We start from the raw sequence: 26,129 nt of genomic DNA, 5'->3' as shown, positions 1-26,129 counted from the left end.
CTCAACTACAAAACTATGTTGACTTCAGTTACATCGCCACAGTAATTAAATCACTTTTGTGCGTCCACATTACATTCCTCGTGTCAATGGCGTATGTCCTCCCCAGGAGCGCTTGTACTGACTATACTGTCAGTGTGGGGCATTGTGGGATGGCTTCTGAAAGCCAGTAACAGTCGATGTAAGCAATGCAGTGTCTTCACTGGCACTGCATTGACCTAGCTACATTAACACTGACTCTACACTGCTTGTGAAGGTGGAGTTATTCAGTCAGTGTAGCAAGGCAGTTACATCGACGGGAGCAAAATTTTAGTGTAGACACTTACATAGTTAGGTTGACATAAGCTGCCTTGAGTTGATCTAACTCTGTAGCACAGGCCAGGCCTAAGGCTTCGTCTACACAGGTACATTTAGGAAAATCAATATGCATTAACTAAAGGTGTGAATTCAAAGTGGATTAGTTAAACTGCATTAAGCGTTTAATTCAGGGCATAGCTACACCTGCAGATGTAAAGTGCTATGAGTTAAACCAGCCCTCGGAAAGCGCAGTAGGGAAAGCACTGCAGTGTGTTCACATTGATAGCTGCAAGCATACTGGTGGGGTCACATTTGCGGCACTTGCAGTGGCATTTGGAGAGGTGCATTATGGGCAGCTATTCCACAGAGCACCTCTTCCCATTCTGGCACTCTAGCTTGTGGGAAGGGTGCAGAGGATGTGGGGCATTTTGGGTCCTGTCCCAATGCCCCTTGCTGCATCGCTTCACATCCCAGCAATCCCTGTGCTTCCATCCACTTGGCGCCATCTTTCAACGTGCTTTGTACTGCGCGCTCTGTCTTCCCTTTCAATCGGCAGGAATGGAGCTCAAAGTGCTGAGAAATACGCTGATGAGTCTCGCCAGCACATCGCATTTGGCAGTTGAGTTACTCCTTAAGCTACAAACTGACAGTGAGGAGCCCGACGATGTTGACTCGCATAACGCATATGACACAAGATTGCTTGTGGCATTCACGGACATGCTCACCACCATGGAACGCCGCTTTTGGGCTCGGGAAACAAGCACTGAGTGGTGGGATCACATCATCATGCAAGTCTGGTATGATGAGCAGTGGCTGCAGAACTTTCGGATGAGAAAAGCCACTTTCATGGGACTGTGTGCTGAGCTCGCCCCCACCCTGCGGCGCAAGGACACGAGATTGAGAGCTGCCCTGCTGATGGACAAGCGGGTGGCTATTGCAATCTGGAAACTGGCAACTCCAGACAGCTACCAATCGGTCGGGAACCAGTTTGGAGTGGGGAAGTTGACCGTTGGAATCGTGTTGATGCAAGTTTGCAGGGCCATTAATCGCATCCTGCTAAGAAGAACCGTGACGCCGGGTAACGTGCATGGCATTGTGGCTAGCTTTGCACAAATGGGTTTCCCTAACTAAGAAGGGGCGATAAATGGGATGCATATTCCAATTCTGGCACCAGCCCACTTAGTCTCTGAGTACATTAATCGAAAGGGATATTTCTCTATGATTCTCCAGGCGCTTCTGGATCACCATGGGCGTTTCACTGACATTAACAAAGGCTGGCTGGAAAGGTGCATGACGCACGAATCTTTCGGAACACTGGCCTGTTCAGGAAGCTGCAAGCTGGGACTTTCTTCCCAGACCAGATCACCGTAGGAGAAGTCAAAATGTCCACTGTGATCCTTGGAGCCCCGCTTACCCTTTAATGCTGTGGCTCATGAAACCCTAAACAGGGAGCCTTGACAGCAGCAAGGAGCAGATCAACAGGCTGAGTCGGTGCAGAATGCGTGTGGAGTGTGCTTTTGGCCATTTAAAGGGCCGCTGGTGCTGTCTGTATGGGAAGCTGGACCTGGTCGATGACAAAATCCTCGCGGTTATATCTGCATGCTGTACCCTCCATAACATTTGCGAAGGGAAGGGTGAAAGATTCACTCAGGCATGGAACTTGGAGGTTCAACACCTGGAGGCTGAATTTGAACAGCCAGAGAGCAGGGCTATTAGAGGGGCTCCGCACGAGACTGCAAGGATTAGGGATGCCTTGAGGGAACAATTTGAGGCTGAAAGCTACCAGTAACGTTTGGTGCCCTGCATAGGACTGAAGAGTGGTGGTTCCAACATTAGTAGGAATCTGTGTTTGCTACGCTGACTTGCAGTGCCTGTTGCTTTCCTGGGCTAAGGTATCTTTTACTTAATTCAATAATAAAGAATGTTTTCAAAGCCAAAAAATCCATTTATTGAAAAGAAAATTCATTTATTGAAAAGAAACACAACTGCTTGGGAAACAGAAAGGGCAAGGGATTGGGGTGGGGAATGGTTCAATCACAGATTTGCATATGTCTTGCTATAATAATAATATATGGAGATATACCTATCTCATAGAACTGGAAGGGATCTTGAAAGGACATTGAGTCCAGCCCCCTGCCTTCACTAGCAGGACCAAGTACTGATTTTTGCCCCAGATCCCTAAGTGGCCCCCTCAAGGATTGAACTCACAACCCTGGGTTTAGGGGGCCAATGCTCAAACCACTGAGCTATCCTTCTCTCCCAGTTATCTTACTTTGCCTTCCTGTCTGGAGTGCTGGGCAATGTGTGCTTCACTTCAGGCTGGCTAAAATGCATGGTGATGGGGGTTGAGTGCAGTGGGTAACGGTCATAGTTTGCAGGGCTGGGTGGTGAAGCTACAGGTGTTGGAGGCAGCTGGTGGCGACAGGAACCCTGATGTGGGGAAAAAGTAGATTGGAGGTGACATGGGGCACAAGGGAAAGAGTTTTGGAACAAGGGCTGGAGGGGCAGGGTAGTGCTCCACCTGCATGGCTACGGGTGCCTGTATGGAGTCCGCTTGGCACTCTATAATGCTTAGCAGCTGCTCTGTGCTTTGGTGCCAGCGATCTGCTTTCTGCTGGCGGACCCTCCTTTCACTCTCCCACCACTCCTGTGCTTTTTGATTTTCATTAAGGGACTGCTGCATTACTTCATGCAGCATGGCCTCTTCCTAATTCTTTTGAGTCTTTCAGCTGATGATAACACGGACGGCTGAGATCTCAAAGTTGCATCTGTAAAGGCAAAATGCAACACTTAACAGAGGCAGCACTATTCACACCAGACAAAGCAATGATTTGCCCGTATTTAAAGGCAAGTATAGTCTACACAATAGCAGAATTTGCCCATCCCAAAGTGAGTGCATATAACCCACAGGAGCCCCAAAATGATGAGTAAGCATTGGGGCAAGGGGGACTGAATGTTTCAGGGCCATACTATTCTCTGGGGTTCTGTGCCTTGGGGAGAGCTAACAGCTGCAGGGGCCCCCTATACTGAATACTGTCCCCACATTTTCCACAGGAGTTCATCCTGGAAGATACCCTCAGTTGCAAGGTGACCTGGGAAGCAAGGGAGGGTCTTCTACTACAATGCTGCTTTCGCCCTGGCCCATATGCAGCTTGCCTGTGTGCAGCAATGGTCCCCCCGCCCCTCACAGCACAGTGATGAGGACATGTTAGCCTAACTGGGACAAGGACCACAGTAGCTCTCCCAAGAAACCTGTACAAGTGCATTGCCCAGCTTCTGCATGAGACCTTTGAAGAGTTCACTGAGGCAGATTACTGCGATGTGAGAGAGCACATTAACGCCCTATTCCGCATCTAGGCATGCATGGGGCCCTAACCCTCCTCAGCCCAAGAGCCCACACCAAACAACTTCCCTCCCAAAATAAAAGCCGCTTACCCGCACCACCTCTAGTGTTTGTCCTTCCCCAAGCACCAGCCGCTATGACCGGCTACCTTTCTCCTGGCTTGAGAACAGCTCCTGGCTGCATGCATCTAGGAATGCTGGCGTGTCTTCCACCACCTCAGCACCCTTGCTCCTGCTTACCTCCTCCTCCTGCCTTGTTGAACTGGACTCTGAAGTGTCCATGGTGGTCCTTAGAGTGGAGGTGAGGTCTTTGTAGAAACGGCAGGTCGCGGGGGCAGCACCAGAGCAGCAGTTTGCCTCATGGGCTTTGCAGTAGGCATTCTGCAGCCCCTTCACTTTAACCCTGCACTGCTGTGCATCCCAGTCATGGCTCCTTTCCATCATGTCCCTTAATATCTGCCCAAAGGTATCATAATTCCTATGGCTGGAGCGCAACTGAGACTGGACAGCTTTCTTCCCCCAAACACTGATGAGGTCCAGCGCCTTGCCATTGTTCCATACTGGGGATTGCCTGGTGCGTGGAGGCATGGTCACCTGGAAAGATTTGCTGAGAGCACCCCATACCTGCCTGAGCAAACAGGAAGGGGATTTTCAAAATTCCCAGAGAATTTAAAGGTCAGGTCTGATGGTTGGTCACCTGAGGGCTGGGCAGTAGAGTTTAAAGTGATGATCAGAGTGGGTAGAACAGGCATTGCGGGACACTTCTGGAGGCTGATCAGAGTGCATTAACAGACCAAGGCGTCCACACTGCCACTGCAGCATTCCAGCGGGGGCGCAGCAAATGTTATGCCTCTTGTCAAGGTGGATTACCAGGAGCACTCCAGCTGTGGAGTGCAGGCGCTTTACGTGCCTTGCCAGTGTGGATGCATTGTGAGTTAGCGTGCCCGGGGCTGCTTTAATGTGCTCTACCTCACAGGTGTAGCCAAGCCCTCAGTTTGGTTTATGAATAAAGCTAAACTGAATTAAGGGTGAAATAGCAACTGCAGCCTCCAAGGCAGCTTCAGAGATAAACAAGGCTAACTTGGCCAGGCCCTTCAACATACACTGCCACTCAGGGTTTCCACCTCTACCCCGAACATGAAGGATAAGTTGATGCTGAAGACCCTTACAACACGCTGCCTGGCACTGGGAGCTTCATCAATCACAGTGCAGCCAGATGATGCTTATTATTCAGAACCAATGCCTAGCTACCACCAGCTTCCCGTGCCAAGATTTGCAGGGTTTCAGGGACCTTGCATGTGGAGAGGTCCTTAGCTTTGAGAGATTGGTGCAGGATGCTTCAGACGCAAACCTATTCTGCTAGGACTGTACTGAGGTGGGTGGCACCACCAGAGTCCTGGCACACAGCAGTTGAAACCAACTCAGGTTTACATTTTGAGGATTTTTCTTTCAAAGCACATCAGGCTAGATTTACGCTGGACATATGGAAGTCTTGCAGCTGGGGAAGGAAGACTGTGCCCTGTAGAAGGGTTGGAGGGATTCTGAATGCTTTGAGTGACATCTGCAGGTAGAACCGACTCCCCTACATGTCCTACTCAATCTCCAGGCAGAAAACATGCTGAATGGCTTAGCCTGTTACCAACATTCTCCTGCTGCAGTTTAATGTTACTGAGAGTAAAGACTTCAAAGTGAAATAAGGCACGAGGTAGGAGGTGCTGATGGTTACGAAGCTAGAAACAAAGCAGTAGTCCTGGACTCAGGCCCAAAGACCTTCTGAGGTCTCTGGAGGTCAAATGATCCTTCACATCATAGAATCAGAACAGTGTAGGACTCGAAGGAACTCAGTAGGTCAGCTAGTCCAGTTCCCTTGCACTAAGACAGGACTAAGTATCATCTAGACCAGTGGTTCTCAAACCTATTTTATCGCGCTTCTCTTCTTCGTGTTTGTAGTAGTTTATCCCCACACACAAGTACATATACTGATAAAAAAAATCAATGTACAATTCTCACTAAATATTAAAAACAATAAGGCATTGATTCAAACAGAGCAATTTAAATATATAGTATATAGCTCTCTGGCCGCCCAGCTCTGAGGCAGCGTTACCGGCAGCAGCAGCACAGAACTAAGGGTGGCAAAACCATACTATACGACCCTTATTTCTGCGCTGCTGGTGGCGGTGGTGCTGCCTTCAGAGGTGGATACCGGGCCAGCAGCCGCTGCTTTCCACTCTGCCTTCTCACGCCTTCCAAGTATATATTCCGTGCTCTTCCCAGTTTGAGAACCCTAGACCATCTCAGATGTTTATCTAATCCGAGGTCCCCAACACAGTGCCCACGGGGCGTCTAGGCACGCCCACGTACAGGCCAGCAGATGAACATCCGCCGAAATGCCGCCGACAAGCTGTGTCATCCAGAGGCGTTAGCGGCATTTCGGCAGTGACGCCTCTGGATGCTGCTGCTTGTCGGCGGTATTGTACCGGCGACACCTATTGACATTGCCACTTGTTGGCGGCATTTCGGCGGAGGCTTGTCCACCGCCACAGTCCTCTGTGGCTCACCATATGACACCGTCAGACGAAAAAGGTTGGGGACCACTGGTCTAATCTGTTCTTTAAAAAAATCTCGTGATGGAGATTCCACAGCTTCCCTAGGTCATTTCTTCCTGTGCTTAACCACTCTGACGGGAAGTTTTTCCTCATGTCTGACCTAAATCCCCTTGCTACAATTTAAGCTCATTATTTCTTGTCCTGTCCTCAGTGGCGAAGGAGAACAATACTTGAAGTCTTATCACATCCGCCCCCCTCCCCCACTTTCTCTTCTCCAGACTAAACCAACCCAATTTTTTCAATCTAGCTTCATAAATCATGTTTTCTACACCTTTAATCATTTTTGTTGCTCTCCTCTGGACTTTCTCTAGTTCGTCCACATCTTTCCTGAAGTGTGGTGACCAGAACTGGATACAATACTCCAGCTGAAGTCTTATCAGTGCTGAGAAGAGTGGAGGAATTATTTCTCATATCTTGTTTACAATACTTCTGCTAATACAGCCCAAAATGATGTCCTTTTTTTCTTTGCAACAGTGTTACACTGTTTACTCTTATATTGGGTGTTAATGAAAGAACCAACGAAAAATAACCATACTAAAAACCACTGGACTGGGAAGGGAAGGCCACAAAGAGAAAAGGATACCGGTAGCAGGAGTTGCCCTCCCCTGTCTTGTGGTATCCCTGGTAAAGTTCCTTCGCTTTCACATGGCACTGCTACTGATCCCTGTTACATCCCTTTGCTTGCATCCCCAGTGCAATCTGCCATTTCTACAGCTGTTCCGTAGTTGTGCTTGTGTCATGGACTCACAGGCCCTAGGCTCTCTCGGTGCCTTACGGTCGCCAGGAGGAACCCCCCTTCATCGTGACAGCCCTTCTGGGGGGTCCATGCTCTACTGGGGGTTAAGCCCTGGGCTCCAGTGCCTCCTGGAACCGCAGCTCTCTGAACCTAAAGCATAAGGGGAGGGATAGCTCAGTGGTTTGAGCATTGGCCTCCTAAACCCAGAGTTGTGAGTTCAGTCCTTGAGGGGGCCATTTAGGGATCAAGGGCAAAAAAATAGTTGGGGATTGGTCCTGCTTTGAGCAGGGGGTTGGACTAGGTGATCTCCTTTGGTCCCTTCCAACCCTAATATTCTATGATTCTATGTCTGTTTCTCGCCGTAGGCCCCCTCTGGGAGTCCACTTGCTTGGGACCCTCACGGGACTCTCAGTCTGGGTAATCTGGAACTGCTGTGGGAGCAGCTTAGCCAAGACTCTGGTGCAGCTTAACTCCCCTCACAAAATGATGTCCAGGCAAGAAACCTCCTTGGCTTTGGAACTTCCTGGATCCAATCTCGGAGTATTCAGCACTCCTGTTCACACCATGAGCCCCCTACAGTGAGTTCATCGGAATAGGATGCCTGCAGAAGCCATGCGCACCCCCAAAGGGCCCTATATCCCAACATTGCAGTCAGAAATGACTCTCAGCCAGCGTTGTAAAACAGAAGGTTTATTAGTTAACAGGAACATAGCTTAGAACAGATCTCGTTAGCACACAAAGTAGGACCATTCAGTAAAGTCCACCTTGGGGAGAGGGAAACCCCAGAGTCTTGGGATCCTTCCCCTGAGTCTGACCCCTTCCAGCTGCCTGGCCTCCCACTGCCCTCCTCCAGTCTGTGTCTTGTTTCCTGGCAAAGTGTCATTTGGTCGCATCTCCCTCTTGGTTCTCAGGTTACAAAGGGGTTTGGCCATTGTCCACTTGCAGGCAGCTGAAGCAATCTCACCTGCCCCCGGGGGTTTCAGCAAAAGAGAGACACCCTTATCCCGACCACCTAGGCACTGGTGTAATACACAGGGGAAACTGAGGCACATACGGTATTCATGCAAAACATTAAGGCTCACAGGTGTCAAGTAACAGGGGGTAGCCGTGTTAGTCTGTATCCACAAAAACAATAGTCTGTTTCTTCAGATGGAGTCATGCACCTGAAGAAGTGAGGTTTTTTACCCACAAAAGCTTATGACCAAATAAATCTGTTCATATCCTAACCCAAAGTCCTCCAGGATCAAATAAATCTGTTAGTCTTTAAGGTGCCACCGGACTCCTTGTTATTAAGGCTCACGTACAACATAAGGGGAAAAAACCCACTTCCTCATAGCTTGCACAGCCTCGTCTCTCCACAGGCCCCGGAGATGCAACACTTCTTGACTGTCCCAGGCAGGAGTGCACCTAGTACCTCTCTATATGTGCCGGACACAGACAAAGGTGAGCTGCTAGGTATGCTTGCCAAGATGGGCAACCTGAAAAGGGCATTTCAAAAAACACATAAGGTATCTAAAGGTGGGGAGCTTCCAGTTTCTATCACTCCTAGGTAATGGAATTTAAAATTGTGAGTAGAGTGGTCACTGTTGTGCGGCCTGGGATACTGTGGGACATTGGCTGGAGGACTGTTAGTGTTGACATGGGTCATGCTGTGTCTACACTCATACGGCGTTGACCAAAGTAGATTGATCATAGTTTTACACAGTTCAGGAAGGTGATTTTACTGTGTCACTGTAATGGGTCACTTAAGTTAGTCAGAGACAAATTTGAGCACAGAGGCATAAACAGGCCCATGCAAGGTAACTTACATTGACCTAACTTTGTAGTGCAGACTAGGCCTGAGAGATAAAGAGCAGGAGCAGCATCTCCTGTGAGGAGCTTCTTGGTTGAGCACAATCAATATTCCAAGGGACAGTTCACATCCTAACCCAAAGTCCTAACAGAGCTTGGGGTGGTCTGTCTGATGTTGGGAAGCATAAAACCTAGGTATGAGAATCCTGTGCTGATGATATCCTTAGAGAATAGGAAAATGCAAAGAAACAAAACAAAACAAAACAAAACACAAGTGGCCCATCTCTCGGAGAGAGCAGATGCAGCCAGGACTTCACTGAGAGATGCAGGGGAATAGAAACTGGAAGTATACCGGTGTGACGATCTATATTATTACGATCACCACTTTTACAAGACTATGATAAGTTTTGTACAAAGAATGCCTTGTGAGGCATCATTTGAAAACTCAATCTGTTGAACATTATTGTCCTGGTAAAATATGTGTATCAACATTGCTCGTAAAGTTATATGTTTCTACTGCATAACTTTGTCGTCACATGTTCCAGAGTTAGAAAGTCAGGTCCAAACCAGCTTTTCAGAGACAAAGACATACTAGCATCCCAGCTAGGTGTTAAAGAGCAATCACCAGCTTAAACAGCCATTCTTCAGCAACAAGAAATTTACATTTCATCACAGAGATGGCTCAACCCTCACATCCACAATAGGCTACTATTATTGCCTGCATCCCAGACGGGAATAATCCTCAAAGAGGGGAGGGTGATATAAAAGACAGAGAGACCGATCCTGTGGCCTCCATTTCACCTCTCCTCCCATCTCTTTGCTCATGATATCAGCATCTCTCAAAGAACTGAACTAAGGGGGAGTGGTCCCAGGCTGAAGAGAGACCCAACCTGTGAAATTTACATCAGCATATGATGAGACAAAACCTAGCTTTTAAGGAAACTTAGCTTGTTAAGACAGTGAGACAGGATCCCCACGGTACAACCTGGAACTATGGGACTGCTGTGCCCCCTTAACTCTCCAGCCTGGGCTGTCTCACACAATGCTATGCCAGTGAAACAACAAACCCCTCTCGGGGCTGTGATCACTCAGTCATCAGCATGTAGAGCTCCACATCCAGTTAAACTGCATGAATACTCTCTCAGCCAGTCATGAATTATACAGAGAGGCACCAGCCAAACACCGCAGTCCCCAGCCTCCCACTCCAGAAATAGACTGTCTTACACTGCTCAAGACTCTCTTGGACAGTGCAAGCTCATTAATTAGTTCACCACTCTTTCAAAGGGTAGCAGATGTGCAACAGCCCTTGTTAACCTGAGCTGAGATTTCCCAAGCACTTCCACCGAAAACACACTGTTTTAGTATTAGTTTTAGTAAAGGAAGCAGCATATATCTTTTGTACTGGCCTTGGGAAGGAGGAATCCAATACCTTTGGAGCTCCTCCTTCCTCTATCTGCTGTTTCAAGTTCATCTGTTCCCTCCATTCTGGGTTTGCCAAACATGCTGCAGTCTGAAAAGGAGCTCAGCTCTGCATTCACTCACACGCATTCAGAGGAAATACCACTTACTCGGATCCTGCAGCCATATCTGAGTAGGATGTATCTGGTGTGGTGACTCCCAGAGGGATTGCAATGCTCATGACGTCCGTCAGGGATCACGGAGTCCAAAAGGTAGCGACTGGCTGCTCCAAGGGTGGGGAGGAGCCGCAAAGCCTCGGCCAACACGTCACGGACATGGGGAAACCTAGCAGGGAAAAAACAGTATGTTGTATTTTTGTTAACCTTTGTTATATGCACAGGGTTTTCCCGATACTCACTCCCCCATGAGGACTTCCAGCAGAAGGGGAGAGAAAGACAGAAAGCAACTTTCCAGCAGGAGGCATGCACAACCACCTGTGCTTGTTGCTAAACTATCACCTGCAGCTCCAAAGCCCTTCTTTACAACCCAGCCTCAACCTGAAAGGAGCCAATATGCTACTTTCCCCAAACTAAATTCAGTGCTGATTAACAGACAAGCTGTTCACTCCTTTTGCATCCAATTACAACAGCTGTTATCTATCCCCATAGTCCTTCATGAAACTAGTCCCATCCACTCCCCAAAATACAAACCAACCCCATTCTGAGTGGCAGGGCAATAAGGAGCCAGAAATCTGTATTTATATTCGCGTCACATACACTGCCATTGTGTCCAACCTATGGACAGATTATGTCTCGATCACAATCAAGGCTGCTCTTTACATGAAAGCCCATCCCCTGAATTGTGTAACGATTACTTGGGATAGAGTTCATTGATACAGAAGGCCCCAAGCTTCCTGAATCCCATCTTGCACCTCTCCTAACAGCCAAGCTATGTCAGATATTAGATTATTTTCTGATAGGTTAATCCAATAAGGAACACTACAGCCTTACTAGTTCATTTCAGAAAAAGGTGGAATCATGATCATTTCACCCTGAGAGAGCAGTTGCGGCCTACAACTCTGCTGAGTGTGGAGTGAAGAGAACTCCCAGTGCTGTGAAGAGAAAACCCAAGCTTAACCTCTGTATTCACTGCTGCCCAAAATTACTGCGAAGAAAGCACAGGGAATTGATGAAAATGTCAAAGACTTCTGAGCGGGAGAATACTGAACTAGGTAGAAACCCAGGGTAAATCCCTGCTTAGAAAACAAACTCAAGAATATAAAAGTTACTGTAGGAGCAAGGTGTTTGTGATATCCTAAAATGGTAACAGAACCATATATGAAGCTGGCAGAAGGATCTAAATGAAATGAATCTAAAGTGTTACAGAGAACGAGATGGGAACACCACCTCCTGTTTAACTGTTATTTTATGCAAACCCCAAAAAGTTTTACACAACTCTGCTGCATTTCACACATGCGCACACAGACAGAGCTGAAGCCAAAGAGGAGGGACAGGAAAGACTTGGTGGACATGCGGTCATTGAGGAATCCTCTTTTCTGGAAGGAAAGCCTTGACTTGTATCGAATTCAGGGATTCCTTTATGACTTGGAGATTGCCAGTCCAAATTAGACAGTTTTCTCGGTAGAAACCTACTTACTCCCTGGGCGTTTTAGGTATGCTACTAACTAGCTAGGCAGTTAGTGGAGTGATTGTCTCACATGCAAAAGTGCAGTTACTTTCCATGAGCTGGTCTGATATGAAGGCCATCTCTCTTGCAGTACAAAGACTTTCCCTCTGCACTGCATTGTCTCTTCTGTTGCTCTCTCCTTTAATAAAGGATCCACCTTCGCTCTGAGAAATATCTTGTGAGAGGGATGCCTGCAGTGGGATAGATGGTAGGAGTACTACATGGAAGAGAATTGGATTATCGCCAACACATAGTGATCTCTGGTAATTTCATGCCATACCACAAGGAAATGGTCCAAATGGTCTCAGAATGGAGGGGGGGAAGGGTGGGAGGGGAAGCACACAGGCAACCCATCAAATCCAAATCTAGCTGGTTGTTCAGGAAGAACAAGCAACAGAAGACCTGGATCTTTGTTTACAGTGTCTCCTTTTATACAGTTTCTTCTGCTAGACTTCTGGAGAAGAGGGGGCAAAAGGAACCAGATGAAAGACAACGCCTCTGAAATTGATAAGACAATAAAACTAGGTGTCTCCTTCTCTGGCTAGGAAGGTTCAACCCCAAAGACTGCAGATAATCTCTCTCCTACATCCCCTTCTTCACCCCCATCAGTCATAAATTGCTGTGAATGCTGGCTAGAAGCAAGTTCTACAACAGGAAGGTGTGATTGCATCTTTTGGAAGAGGCAGATCATCACTGTTTATCTTTGTAATACATCCTCAGATCCCTACACTGATTTCTTGCCCCTACTCTGATCAATAGCTGGCTGTCAGCAGCCTGAGACTCAGGCCATGGCTACACTAGAGAGTTGCAGTGCTGGTGAGGGGGTTACAGTGCTGCAACTTAGGATGTGTCCACACTTGCAAAGCACGGCCAGCGCTACAACTCCCTGGTTGCAGCGCTGGCTGTACACCCGGTCGAGCCTCAGGTGTAGGGATTCCAGCGCTGGTGATCCAGCGCTGGTCAGCAAGTGTGGACGCCCACCAGCGCTTTTATTGACCTCCGGGGTATAAGGAGGTATCCCAGCATACCTTAGAAGCCTCTCTGGTAATCATGCACACTCCACTGCCCTGGGCTCACCTGACCCCACCTTTAAATGCCCCGGGAATTTTAAAAATCCCCTTCCTGTTTGCTCAGCCAGGTGTGGAGTGCAATCAATCATTCAATCAATCAGCGACCATGCCTCCACGCCCCAGACGAGCCCCAGCATGGAACAGTTCCGAGCTGCAGGACCTCATCAGTGTTTGGGGTGAGGAAGCTGTGCAAGCACAGCTGCGCTCCAGAAGGAGAAATTATGATACCTATGGGCAGATATCACAGTCCTTGCTGAGAAGGGGCCATGAACGGGACGCGTTGCAGTGCAGGGTCAAAATAAAAGAGCTGAGGAGTGCTTACTGCAAAGCTCGTGAGGGAAATTGCTGCTCAGGAGCTGCCCCCACAACCTGCCATTTTTACAAGGAGCTGGATGCCATACTTGGGTGTGACCCCACTGCCAATCCTAGGAGCACGATGGAGAGTTCAGAGCAGGGAGAAGTGGGGGAGGGTGTAGAGGAAGCCGAGAGTCAGGCTACTGGGGTGGAAGGAGACACCCCGGAGTCCCAGGAGGCATGCAGCCAGGAGCTCTTCTCAAGCCAGGAGGAGGCTAGCCAGTCGCAGCAGCTGGAAGTTGCTGGTGAGGAAGAAGCTGAGGAGCGTGCTCGGGGTAAGCAGATTTTATGTTTTGGGAGAGGAGGGTTTGGGTTATGGCTGCCTGCATGCATGCCTAAACGTGGAATAGCCCATTGATTTGCTCTATCACGTCTCTGTAATCTGCCTCGGTAATCTCTTGAAAAGTTGCAGCCAGAGCGTGCGCAATGTGCTTTCGCAAGTTTATAGGGAGAGCCACCGTGGTCCTTGTCCGGGTCAGGCTAACTCGTCCGATCCACTGTGCAGCGAGGGGTGGGGGGACCATGGCTGCACACAGGCAAGCTGCATAGGGGCCAGGGCGGAATCCACATTGCTGTAGAAGACCCTCCCGCTCTTCCCAGGGAACACACAGCAGTGATATATCTGGCAGTAGGAAACCCTGTTGAGAATTTAGGGATACTTGAGTGCAGGACGCCAGGTTCGCAGTCCCCTCCCAGCCCCGTGGTGTGTTCCGGTCTCCCCACCCCTTTCCAGCACGTAGCCAGCCCCGCGGCGCGCTCCGGTCTCCACCTCCCTTTTCCAGCAGGGAGCCAGCCCCGCGGCGCGCTCCGATCTCCACCTCCCCTTTCCAGCAGGCAGCCAGCCCCGCGGCACGCTCCGGTCTCCACCTCCCCTTTCCAGCAGGGAGCCAGCCCTGCAGTGAGCTACGGTTTCCCCCTCCTCCTTTCCAGCAGGCAGCCAGCCCCGCGGTGCGTTTCCCCCCCCCCACCAGCAGGCCGGCATTTACGCGGACCACCCCCGCCCCCCCCCCCCCGCCAGCAGCTCACCACCTTCCTGTTCACTACTGTCCCCTGTGCAGGACACCAGCTACCTCCTGTACCCAGTGCAGATAAACCCCAGTGACCCATTGGTCAATTCCTCCTCCCAGGTGCAGTCGGGGCAGAAACACTCAGCCCATTGCTCGCCATGCCTTCGCTTCCCTGGCCTCTCTGTGTTATGTTAGGTATGTGGGAAAAATGCTACAAAAAGTCTAAAAACTCCTTCACTGTGTGATAATAAACAATGTAGCCTCTGTGTATTACATGTTTCTATCTATGTTTTTTTTAGTGACCTTGACTAATGCAGCCGGATCACCGGCCTCACGTCGCTTGCAGAACTTGAGAAAAAATCCCAGAAAATCAAAAGAAGAATTGATCAAAGCAGTTATGATTCACTACAACAAAGAAAGTAGGAAGATGCAGGAATGGAGAGAGAAAATGTATGAGTGGAGGCAAACAGAAAGCAGGAGAAAGGAATTGGCTACCAAAAAAACCTCAAAGCACCTGATAAGCCTCCTGGCTCGCCAAACTGAGTCTTTCGAGTCTCTCGTAGCCATGCAGGCAGATCTGTACCGTGGTAACCCACACCCCGCCCAAAGCTCTCTTTCTTGTTCCCCAGTATTTGCACAAAACACCTTTCTCCAGCAGCCAGTTTCTTATTACCCCCAGCTGCCCCCAACACCTGTACGATCACCTACCAGCCCTGATAACTACAATTCTTACCCTGTGCACTCCACCCCCATTACTCTGCAGCATAGTAATCCTGAAGTGGAGCAGACATTGAACAGTAATCCAAACTGGACATATTCAAACCTCTGAATGTACAGCCCACCACCCTAACCCCCCTGGCCTTTTATGTACTGTACTTTGAATAAAGGATTTTATGGCTTTTACAATACGTTTTATTATTGCAGGAAGTGGTAAATATTGTACCCCAAGGTAGAAAGGAGCACAGCAAAGGCACCAAACATTACTGTTGGCTCTCAGCATCAAATTGCTCCCTTAAGGCATCCCTAATTCTTGAAGCCCTTTCCTGGGCCTCTCTAGTAGCCCTGCTCTCTGGCTGTGCAAATTCAGCCTCTAGGCGTCGAACCTCGGAGGTCCATTCCTCACTGAATCTTTCACCCTTCCCTTCACAAATATTATGGAGGGTACAGCACGCGGATATAATAGCAGAGATGCTGCTTTCCCCCAAATCTAGCTTCCCATAAAGACACCTCCAGCGGGCTTTTAAACGGCCAAAAGCACACTCCACAGTCATTCTGCACCGGCTCAGCCTGTAGTTGAACCGGTCCTTGCTCCTGTCAAGCTTCCCTGTATACGGTTTCATGAGCCATGGCATTAAGGGGTAAGCGGGGTCTCCAAGGATCACAGTGGGCATTTCGACGTCCCCTACTGTGATCTTGCGGTCTGGGAAAAAAGTCCCGGCCCTCAGCTTCCTGAACAGGGCACTGTTCCGAAAGATGCGTGCATCATGCACCTTTCCAGGCCATCCTGAGTAAATGTCAGTGAAACGCCCACGGTGATCCACAAGCGCTTGCCGAACCACGGAGAAATACCCCTTGTGATTAACGTACTCTGATGCGAGGTGGGGTGGGGACAGAATAGGAATATGCGTCCCATCTATTGCCCCTCCACAGTTAGGGAAACCCATTTGTGCAAAGCCATCCACAATGTCCTGCACGTTCCCCAGAGTCACAGTTCTTCTTAGCAGGGTGCGATTAATGGCTGTGCAAACTTGCATCAGCACCATTCCAACGGTGGACTTCCCACTCCAAACTGGTTCGCCACCGATCGGTAGCTGTCTGGAGTTGCCAGCTTCCAGATTGCAATAGCCACCTGCTTCTCCACTGGCAGGGCAGCTCTCAATCTCGTGTCCCTGCGCCGCAGGGTAGGGGCGAGCTCAGCACACAGTCCAATGAAAGTGGCTTTTCTCATCCGAAAGTTCTGCAGCCACTGCTCGTCATCCCATGCTTGCAGGACGATGTGATCCCACCACTGAGTGCTGGTTTCCCGAGCCCAAAGGCGCCGTTCCACAGTGCTAAGCACGTCTGTTACTGCCACAAGCAATTGAGTGTCTTGAGTGTCAGGCGTTTCAATATCATTGTCTGACTCCTCACTGTCACTTTGCAGCTGAAGGAATAGCTCCACTGCCATGCGTGATGTGCTGGCAACATTCATCAGCAAGGTCCTCAGCAGCTCAGGCTCCATTTGTAACAAAAATCGCATAAATCACGCTGCAGACTCACAATGCCGCCAAACTGCTCGGAATGTGTAGCAAAGCACCATGGGGCGTTGGAACAGGAAGCGGAAAGACCTGCACACTTCCTTCCCCTTCCCACAAGCCACAGCGCCAAAATGGGACGAGGTGCTCTGTGGGATAGCTGCCCACAATGCACCACTCCCAACAGCGCTGCAAGTGCTGCAAATGTGGCCACACTGCAGCGCTGGCCCTACACAGCTGTACGAACACAGCTGTAACTACCAGCGCTGCAAAACTGTAAGCGTAGACATGGCCTCAGTCACACCAGGAGAGCATATTCTAACCTATTAGTTGATTGTAAATCAACAGGGGTGGAGATTTCCAGAGTGGTTGCTGGGCTCAATATTTCCAGGACCTTTTGTAAGTTATCAGATCTCTTGCTAGCCTTTTACCAGAACTGTTCAAATGCCCAAACCATTTTATTGCCATAGCAGTAAACTCCTATTACCGGAAAAACATCAGCTGAGATAACCATGAAAAAAGAAAAACAAAGATAAACAGTTTCGCAGAGTTATTCTGTTTCAATCACCTTTATATTGACCTATGAATGCAAAGTCCCCAAAACCTCTGTGCCAGTGTCCTGTATAGATCGGAGGGAAAGAGGACTGGTAAACCAAGATACAGCAGGCAGGACTACACAAACCTGGAAAACTACACACATCTGAACAAAGGAAGTGGGTTGTATGATCCTTCTTCTCTACTCCGTTAGTTCCTATCCAATCCACCCTTCCTTGTACACAACCCGTCTCTTTTATCCATTCATAAGAGCTCGAGCCACACACTAATATTTCCCTTAGATAGGGACATGTGCTCTCTTTCCTGCTCACAAGGCCTTGTGCAGAAATCTTACTCCACATCACACTGACTACAGAAAATAGACTATTTAGTATCCTATGACACAACAGAATCTAAATTGTAATTTTATTCCACCACTGAATCAGTGAAGCCCAAACCAGTGCTCAGAGCCATGGTAGTCTGGTAAATCTAGGAAGACTTAACACTAACATACTGGAGTTTTTCTCAGAGGAGTTTTCAGATTACTTCTCTGACAACCCCCCTGCCCTCCCCCAACAATCTCACCCTTCCTGTTCAATATGTATGTGCCTGTAGGGGAGACAGATTGAGCAAGCATATTGAACACTGTATGAGTGAGAAAGGTGGTAACTATTAGCATCTTCTCTGGCTGAGTTCTGAGACCAGAACTGCTACTGGATGCACTAGAGATGCTGTACAATTGTGTTCCACCACTTCTGATCTAAATCTTTCCTTCCCAGATGAAAGAAAACTAGGGATGAGATATGGGATACATGGACAAGAATGGCCAATGTCAGTGGTTATACTCTAGCTCAAAATCACCTGAACAGCAACAGCTGCACTGCTTATTACAAAGGCTGCATCTCCCTTCTTTTGAGGAATAATATTGAGAAAAAGGGATTGCGGCCACTCCACAGATTCCCTGGATCCCTATCAATATGAATTTAGATATAGAGATGGCACAGAGACTGACCTGTTAGTCGTGCCTCACCTTTTCCTCCTAGCACAGAATGCAGATAATCAATCCATCATAATTATTAGATCTCTCTGCAGCCTTCCATGTCACTATGACTCTAAGCGGGAGGGATAGCTCAGTGGTTTGAGCATTGGCCTGCTAAACCCAGGGGTGTGAGTTCAATCCTTGAGGGGGCCATTTGGGGGCTGGACTAGATGATCTCCTGAGGTCCCTTCCAACCCTAATATTCTATGACTCTAAGACTTCCATGCCAGACCTTTAAAATGGTTATAGTCCCTCCAGCAGAGACAGACCAGAGTAAATGCTCACAACTGTGTTCAACGGCCTCTGCACATTCCATTCTCTCTTCCTTGCTGTTCAATATGATGTGCCACTAGGGGAAACAGATTTTATGAGCTGCAGTACTACCAGGAAGCAGAAGACACTCAGCTTTTTTGTATGTGTCAAAACCCAGTTGCTGTTGTTTCTCTGCCTTCTGCTGGCTGAAACAAGGTAAACTGATGAGAAAAAAAAGCATTAGGTGATAGACATTTGTCACGTTGCTTATTGCACTACTGGAAGACACTAAGATACTACAGTCATGAGAATTCAGTATAGGAACCTATATAGAACAGAACAGAACAGAAAGTAAGGGCAGAGGTTGTGCAGCATTACTGTGGGTATATGCTCAGTCTGCCGACATGATTCAGTTTCAGGATCACGCTGGCTCGTGGATGCTCCTGGATCTTAAAGTAGCAACAGCTAGTAATTCCACTCTCATCTAAATCTGACCAGGTTGCCCTGAACTATTCATCTTGAATGAAGATCTCACTAGCCATCTATGACTGTGTCACCTTCAGGCTGGATTATGGCAATCTGCTCATTTTAAGACTACATCCGCAAAGCATCCAAAAGCTGTAGCCAGTGCAGAAAGCAAGTGTCAGTGCTGTAGCCAATGAAGTGAGATGAGGTGCTGTGAGCTCAGAACATCTACTAATTCACTTCCAGCTGCAGTCCAAGAGGATAGTTATAATCGTTGAACTTCGAATGATCTGGGACCCAGTTATGTAAGAGACTTCCCTCTGCCTCACTCCATCCCCTGCATAACAGCACAACAGCAAAGAGCAGTTGGGTGCCCTCCAGATCCACTAGAACCTAAGGAACCAGCTCCCCTGACACTCCATGCTTTAATTATACTATGATGAAGCAAAGAAGCTTTGTGCTGTACCCTGAAGCTCACCAAACTTTTATTATGGCATGGGATGTCAGGGGAGCTGGTTCCTTAGGTTTTAGTGGATCTGGAGGGCAGCCAACTGCTCTTTACTGCTGTGCTGTTAAGCAGGGGATGTCATTTTAAACAAGGTGGTTTCCTGCCAGGTGGAGGCAGAGATTGTGTTTGTTAATATGGGGCTGACTCAAATTGTTTATTGTTTATGAGAACACAGTACCCCAAATAAGTACTTTTGTGTTTCAATCTCAAGCCTCCCAGCCTCCTTAATCAGACATACTGATACAAAGACCCCTGGCTTCCTACCACCAGCAAGAGAGAGGCTCATATGAACTCCCACCACCACAACTGTCATTGTTAAGATTCACTCCTCTCACAAATTGCTTTGCAATCCTCTTCACGCAGCATATAAACCACTGCCCAGATAGCAGTTCTCAAACTCTAGCAACTTGAGGACCCCCATTTTGATTTAAAAACTTTCAGGAACCCCCAACCCTTCTGCTCAGCCACAGGCCCCTGCCCCGACTCCACTCCACACCTTCCTCCATGGCCACACCCCCATCTCACCTCTTTCCCACTCCCCTCTCACTCCCTCCCCCCTCCCTCTGTCAGGCTGGAAGGAGGTTACTAGCGGAGTTCCTCAGGAATTGATTCTGGGACCTATCTTATTTAACCTTTTTATTACTGACCTTGGCACAAAAAGTGGGAGTGTGCTAATAAAGTTTGAGGATGACAAAGCCGGGAGGTATTGCTAACACAGAGAAGGACCAGGATATCATACGGGAAGATCTGGATGACCTTGTAAACTGGAGTAATAGTAATAGGACGAAATTTAACAGTGAAAAGTGCAAGGTCATGCATTTAGGGATTAACAACAAGAATTTTTGTTATATGCTAGGGACTCATCAGTTGGAAGTAACAAAGGAGGAGAAGGACCTCGGAGTATTGGTTGATCACAGGATGACTACGAGCCGCCAATGTGGTATGGCCGTGAAAAAAGCTAATGCGATCTTGGGATTCATCAGGCGAGGTATTTCCAGTAGAGATAAGGAGGTGTTAGTACCGTTATACAAGGCATTGGTGAGACCTCATCTGGAATATTGTGTGCAGTTCTGGTCTCCCATGTTTAAGAAGGATGAATTCAAACTGGAACAGGTTCAGAGAAGGGCTACTAGGATGATCCGAGGAATGGAAAATCTGTCTTATGAAAGGATACTCAAAGAGCTTGGCTTGTTTAGCCTAACCAAAAGAAGGCTGAGGGGAGATATAATTGCTCTCTATAAATATATCAGAGGGATAAATACCTGGGAGGGAGAGGAATTATTTAAGCTCAGTACCAGTGTGGATACAAGAACAAATGGATATAAACTGGCCATCAGAAAGTTTAGACTTGAAATTAGACGAAGGTTTCTAACCATCAGATGAGTGAAGTTCTGGAACAGCCTTCCAGTGGGAGCAAAAGACATATCTGGCTTCAAGACTAAGCTTGGTAAGTTTATGGAGGGAATGGTATGATGGGATAGCCTAATTTTGGCAATTACTTGGTCTTTGATTACTAACGGTAAGTATGCCTAATGGCCTGTGATGGGATGTTAGATGGGGCGGGAACTGAGTTACTACAGAGAATTCTTACCTGGGCGTCTGGCTGGTGAGTCTTGCCCACATGCTCAGGGTTTAGCTGTTCGCCGTATTTGGGGTTGGGAAAGAATTTTCCTCCAGGGCAGATTGGCAGAGGCCCTGGGGGTTTTTCACTTTCCTCTGCAGAGTAGAGCACGAGTCACTTCCTGGAAGATTCTCTGCACCCTGAAGTCTTTAAACCATTATTTGAGGACTTCAACAGCTGAGACATGGGTTAGAGATTTATTACAGGAGTAGGTGGGTGAAATTCTGTGGCCTGCGTTGTGCAGGAGGTCAGACTAGACGATCATAATGGTCCTTCTGACCTTACACTCTATGAGTCATTCGCTCTCCCCTACCCTCATTCACTTTCACCAGGCTGGGACAGGGAGTTTGAGTGCAAGAGGGAGTGCAGGCTCTGGGTTTGGGTGTGGGAGCGGGTGAGGGCTCCGAGCGGGTGGCATGTACCTTGGGCGGCTCTTTAAAGCGAATAGCACATCCCTCTGGCAGCGGCTCCTAGGTGTGTGGGGTGGAGCAGGAGGTCTCCGCGCGCTGCCCCTGCCCGCCAGCACCACCCCCCACAGCTCCCACTGGCAGCAGTTGCTAGCCAATGGGAGTTGAGGAGTTTGCTCTTGGGACAGGGGTAGTGCGCAGAGACCTCCACTCTTCTCCCCCCCCCCCCCCCGGTCCCACAGGGACATGCCGGACACTTCCAAGAGCAGCGCGGAGCCAGAGCCCTGCTAGACTTTTAGGACCTAAAATCTTTCCTTTGGCTTCAGTAGCCTCCGAGAGATAGAGCCTGATTCCGGGAGACCAGCTGATCAGCACGGCTGGCAGTCCCAGACATGATCCCAGCCCCTCCCTGCTCCATGCCAATGGAGCAGTTGATCAGCAGGGCCCATAGATCCTGTGGAGTATCCTTGCGGACCCCACTTTGAGAAACGCTGAGCTAGGAGACAGCTCTGCTTCAAACAGAGGGCATAAGGATTTCTTTCTTTATTAGGATACAAAGATATTCGCTAATACATTCTATACTGTAGTGTAGACTTTAAAATGTGTTAAACGGGTTGATTTGAAGCATAGGATATGTTAGCTAACACTAACAATATAGTAACTCCTCACTTCCCGGCAATTACAGACCGGTAAGTCTAATGTCACTACCTGGCAAATTAGTTGAAACAATAGGAAGGAACAATCACTTTCATACATACAGAATGGGAAGAGACTGTCCAGGAAGGAGTATGGCAGAAAGAGATCTAGGGGTCATAGTGGACCACAAGCTTAATATGAGTCAACAGTGTGATACTGTTGCAAAAAAAGCAAACGTGATTATGGGATGCATTAACAGGTGTGTTGTAAACAAGACACGAGAAGTCATTCTTCCGCTTTACTCTGCGCTGGTTAGGCCTCAACTGGAGGATAGTGTCCAGTTCTGGGCACCGCATTTCAAGAAAGATGTGGAGAAATTGGAGAGGGTCCAGAGAAGAGCAACAAGAATGATTAAAGGTCTTGAGAACATGACCTATGAAGGAAGGCTGAAGGAATTGGGTTTGTTTAGTTTGGAAAAGAGAAGACTGAGAGGGGACATGATAGCAGTTTTCAGGTATCTAAAAGGGTGTCATCAGGAGGAGGGAGAAAACTTGTTCGCCTTAGCCTCCAATGATAGAACAAGAAGCAATGGGCTTAAACTGCAGCAAGTGAGATTTAGGTTGGACATTAGGAAAAAGTTCCTAACTGTCAGGGTAGTTAAACACTGGAATAGATTGCCTAGGGAGGTTGTGGAATCTCCATCTCTGAAGATATTTAAGAGTAGGTTAGATAAATGTCTATTAGGGATGGTCTAAACAGTATTTGGTCCTGCCATGAGGGAAGGGGACTGGACTCGATGACCTCTCGAGGTTCCTTCCAGTCCTAGAGTCTATGAATAGTAAAGAATAAAATTGTCAGACACAGAGAAGAACATAACTTGTTGGGTAAACGTCAACATGGCTTCTGTAAAGGGAAATCATGTCTTACTAATCTATTACAATTCTCTGAAGCGGTCAAACATGTGGACAAGGGGGATCCAGTGGACATAGTGTATTTATATTTTCAGAAAGCCTTTGAGAAGGTCCCTCCCCAAAGGCTCCTATGTAAATTAAGTTGTTATGGAATAAGAGGGAAGATCTTTTCATGGATTGAGAACTGGTTAAAAGACAGGGAACAAAGGGTAGCAATTAATGGTAAATTCTCAGAATGGAGAGGGGTAACTAGTGGTGTTCCCCAAGGGTCAGTCTTAGGACCATACCTATTCAACTTATTCATAAATGATCTGGAGAAAGGGGTAAACAGTGAGGGGGCAAAGTTTGCAGATGATACTAAACTGCTCAAGATCGTTAAGACCAAAACAGATCGTGAAGAACTTCAAGAAGATCTCACAAAACTAAGTGATTAGGCAACAAAATGGCAAATGAAATTTAATGTGGATAAATGTAAAGTAATGCACACTGGAAAAAATAACCCCAACTATACATACAATATGATGGGGACTAATTTAGCTACAATTAATCAGGAAAGAGATCTTGCAGTCATCGTGGATAGTTCTCTGAAGATGTCCACGCAGTGTGCAGCAGCAGTCAAAAAAGCAAACAGGATGTTAGGAATCATTAAAAAAGGGATAGAGAATAAGACAGAGAATATCTTATTGCCCTTATATAAATCCATGGTACACCCACATCTTGAATACTGTGTACAGATGTGGTCTCCTCATCTCAAAAAAGATATACTGGCATTAGAAAAAGTTCAGAGAAGGGCACTAAAATGATTAGGGGGTTGGAACGGGTCCCATATAGGGAGAGATTAAAGAGGCTAGGACTTTTCAGCTTGGAAAAGAGGAGAGTAACGAAGGATATAACAGAGGTATATAAAATCATGAGTGGTGTGGAGAAAGTGAATAAGGAAAAGTTATTTACTTTTTCCCATAATATAAGAACTAGCGGCCACCAAATGAAATTAATGTGCAGCAGGTTTAAAACAAATAAAAGGAAGTTCTTCACACTGTGCACAGTCAACCTGTGGAACTCCTTGCCTGAGGAGGTTGTGAAGGCTAGGACTATAACAGGGTTTAAAAGAGAACTGGATAAATTCATGGAGGTTAAGTCTATTAATGGCTATTGGCCAGGATGGGTAAGGAATGGTGTCCCTAAGCCTCTGTTTGTCAGAGAGCGGAGATGGATGGCAGGAGAGAGAGAGAGATCATTTGATCATTACCTGTTAGGTTCACTCCCTCTGGGGCACCTGACATTGGCCACTGTCAGCAGACATGATACTGGGCTGGATGGACCTTTGGTCAGAGCCAGTATGGCCATTCTTATGTTGACTTAATGTCCTCCTGCTTAATGTTGTTTCAAAGTTACGTCGCTGCTCAATTAGGGAACATGCTCATTTAAAGTTGTGCAGTGCTCCCTTATAACATCATTAGGCTGCCTGCTCTGTCCACTGCTTGTAAGATTCTGTCGAAGAGCAATGACTTTACAAGGGAGCATCCTCTTCTCCTCCTCCTCCTCCTCCCTCCCAGCGCTTCCCCCACCACCAAGCAGCTGTTTGGCAGCAGGAAAGCGCTGGAAGTGAGGTAGAGGAAGGGGAAGGAGCAGGGAAGTGCCACGTCTCCACTCCTGCCCCTCCCTCCCAGAAAATTGTAAGCACCGCCAAACAGGACTTTTTTGGGGGAAGGAGCGGGGATGTGGTGTGCTCCAGAGAGGAGGTGGAGTTGGGGTGGGAAGAGGTGGGCCTGGAGTGGAGCTGGAACAGGAAGAAGCGGGCCTGGAGCATTCCCAGCAAAGTCGGCGCCTGTTCTTCTCCGGGGAAGCTGCCACTGCTGCGAAGGTGCTTCCTAGGATCCTGGCCTGCAGCGGGCTGTGCCTGTGTGGGGTAAGCCAGGGGCACTTCCCAACCACAGTACAGTATATAATGCCTTTTGTCTGCCCCCAAAAAATTTCCTTGGAACCTAATCCTCCGCATGTACCTTAAATCTTATGGGAAAATTGGATTTGTTTAACACCGTTTCACTTAAAGTTGCATTTGTGAGGAACATAATTACAAAGTTAAGTGAGGAGTTACTGTACACTTAAATTCTAGTCAAGACAAGGCTTAGAAAATTGGCTCTGGAACATTTCTTGTGAGGTTGCCTAAGTCAGTTATTCTCAACTATGGGAGCCGCTAAGCATGGCCTGCATTAAACTCTCAGGGCCCAGGGCAGAAAGCCAAAGTCACACAGCACAGGACTACAGCCCGGGCCCTGAGCCATACCACCCAGAGCTGAAGCCGAAGCCAGAGCAACTTAGCTTTGTGGTGCCTCCTGTGGTGTGGGGCCCCGAGTAATTGTCCTACTTGCTACCTCTAATGCCTCCCTGGCCTTTATATGACGAAAAACAGTTGTTGTGGCACAGAGGGGCCATGGAGTTTTTATTGCATGTTGAGGAAGGGGGGGGAGGCTCAGAAAGAAAAAGGTTGAGAACCCCTGGCTTAGGTCACAAGTAACCACTATTGAAACAATTATTGTTCCCGGAGTCTACTAGGCTGAGTATACATTGGCTTTTCCCCCACCTAAAGTTTCCCAATGCTACAGATTCACCACTGTAAGCCCTAATGCAGACAAGCCATCAGTTTTTTACCACCATGTTATTACTTATTTGGATTGTGATAGCAACTAGAGACCTCAATTGGTACAGCCTGTGTAGGCATAACACCAGCAGGCTTTGACTGAGTTAGCTTGATAAAAATAACAAGGTAGCCATATGATGGCATGGGCTAGCCACTTGAATATGTACCTAGGACCCTGGGCAGGACTGTACTTGCGCCACTAGCCCATGCTATTTTTAGCAAGCGATCTAGATCAAAGCTAACTTGTGTATGATTACGTGTGCTGCAATTGTGTCTCCCCATTGCAGTGATGACATACCCTTTGAAGAGAATGCACTGCCAATTCTCCAGCATAAGCCATATGCCAACCCTCCTCATGCAAGGTTCAGATAGTCACAGTAAAGAGGGAACTAACTTATTAAAACTAAAAACAGTCCCCCCACCCCCAAGTCTTTGGAAGCATAAGCAATTAGCCCTAAGACAATTCAACCCCTCAGTGGTTTAGAGACATGCTATTTCAATTATTAGTGTCTTCAAGAAACCTTATACTCCCCAGACAGCCCATGCTTACCATGTATTATTCTTACGCTGAAAGGCACTCAGACACTTAGGATGACA

General features: G+C 47.8%; 1 protein-coding gene across 7 annotated transcripts in view; it reads right to left on the bottom strand.

The window, feature by feature from the left end:
* SETD5 (SET domain containing 5) overlaps positions 1 to 26,129 on the bottom strand; it is a 191,017-nt gene that overhangs the window by 108,901 nt on the left and 55,987 nt on the right. For all 7 annotated transcript variants that reach the window (XM_050959807.1, XM_050959811.1, XM_050959810.1 and 4 more), the window contains exon 2: positions 10,338 to 10,512. In XM_050959807.1, the coding sequence (XP_050815764.1) occupies positions 10,338 to 10,408 (71 nt within the window). In that variant the 5' untranslated portion in view covers positions 10,409 to 10,512. The remainder of the gene's footprint in view (positions 1 to 10,337; positions 10,513 to 26,129) is intronic.

Source organism: Gopherus flavomarginatus, chromosome 6, assembly GCF_025201925.1.
Source record: "Gopherus flavomarginatus isolate rGopFla2 chromosome 6, rGopFla2.mat.asm, whole genome shotgun sequence".
NCBI lineage: Eukaryota > Metazoa > Chordata > Testudines > Testudinidae > Gopherus > Gopherus flavomarginatus.
The sequence above is the reverse complement of the archived record's forward strand: the minus strand, read 5'-3'. Positions and strand labels throughout refer to the sequence as shown.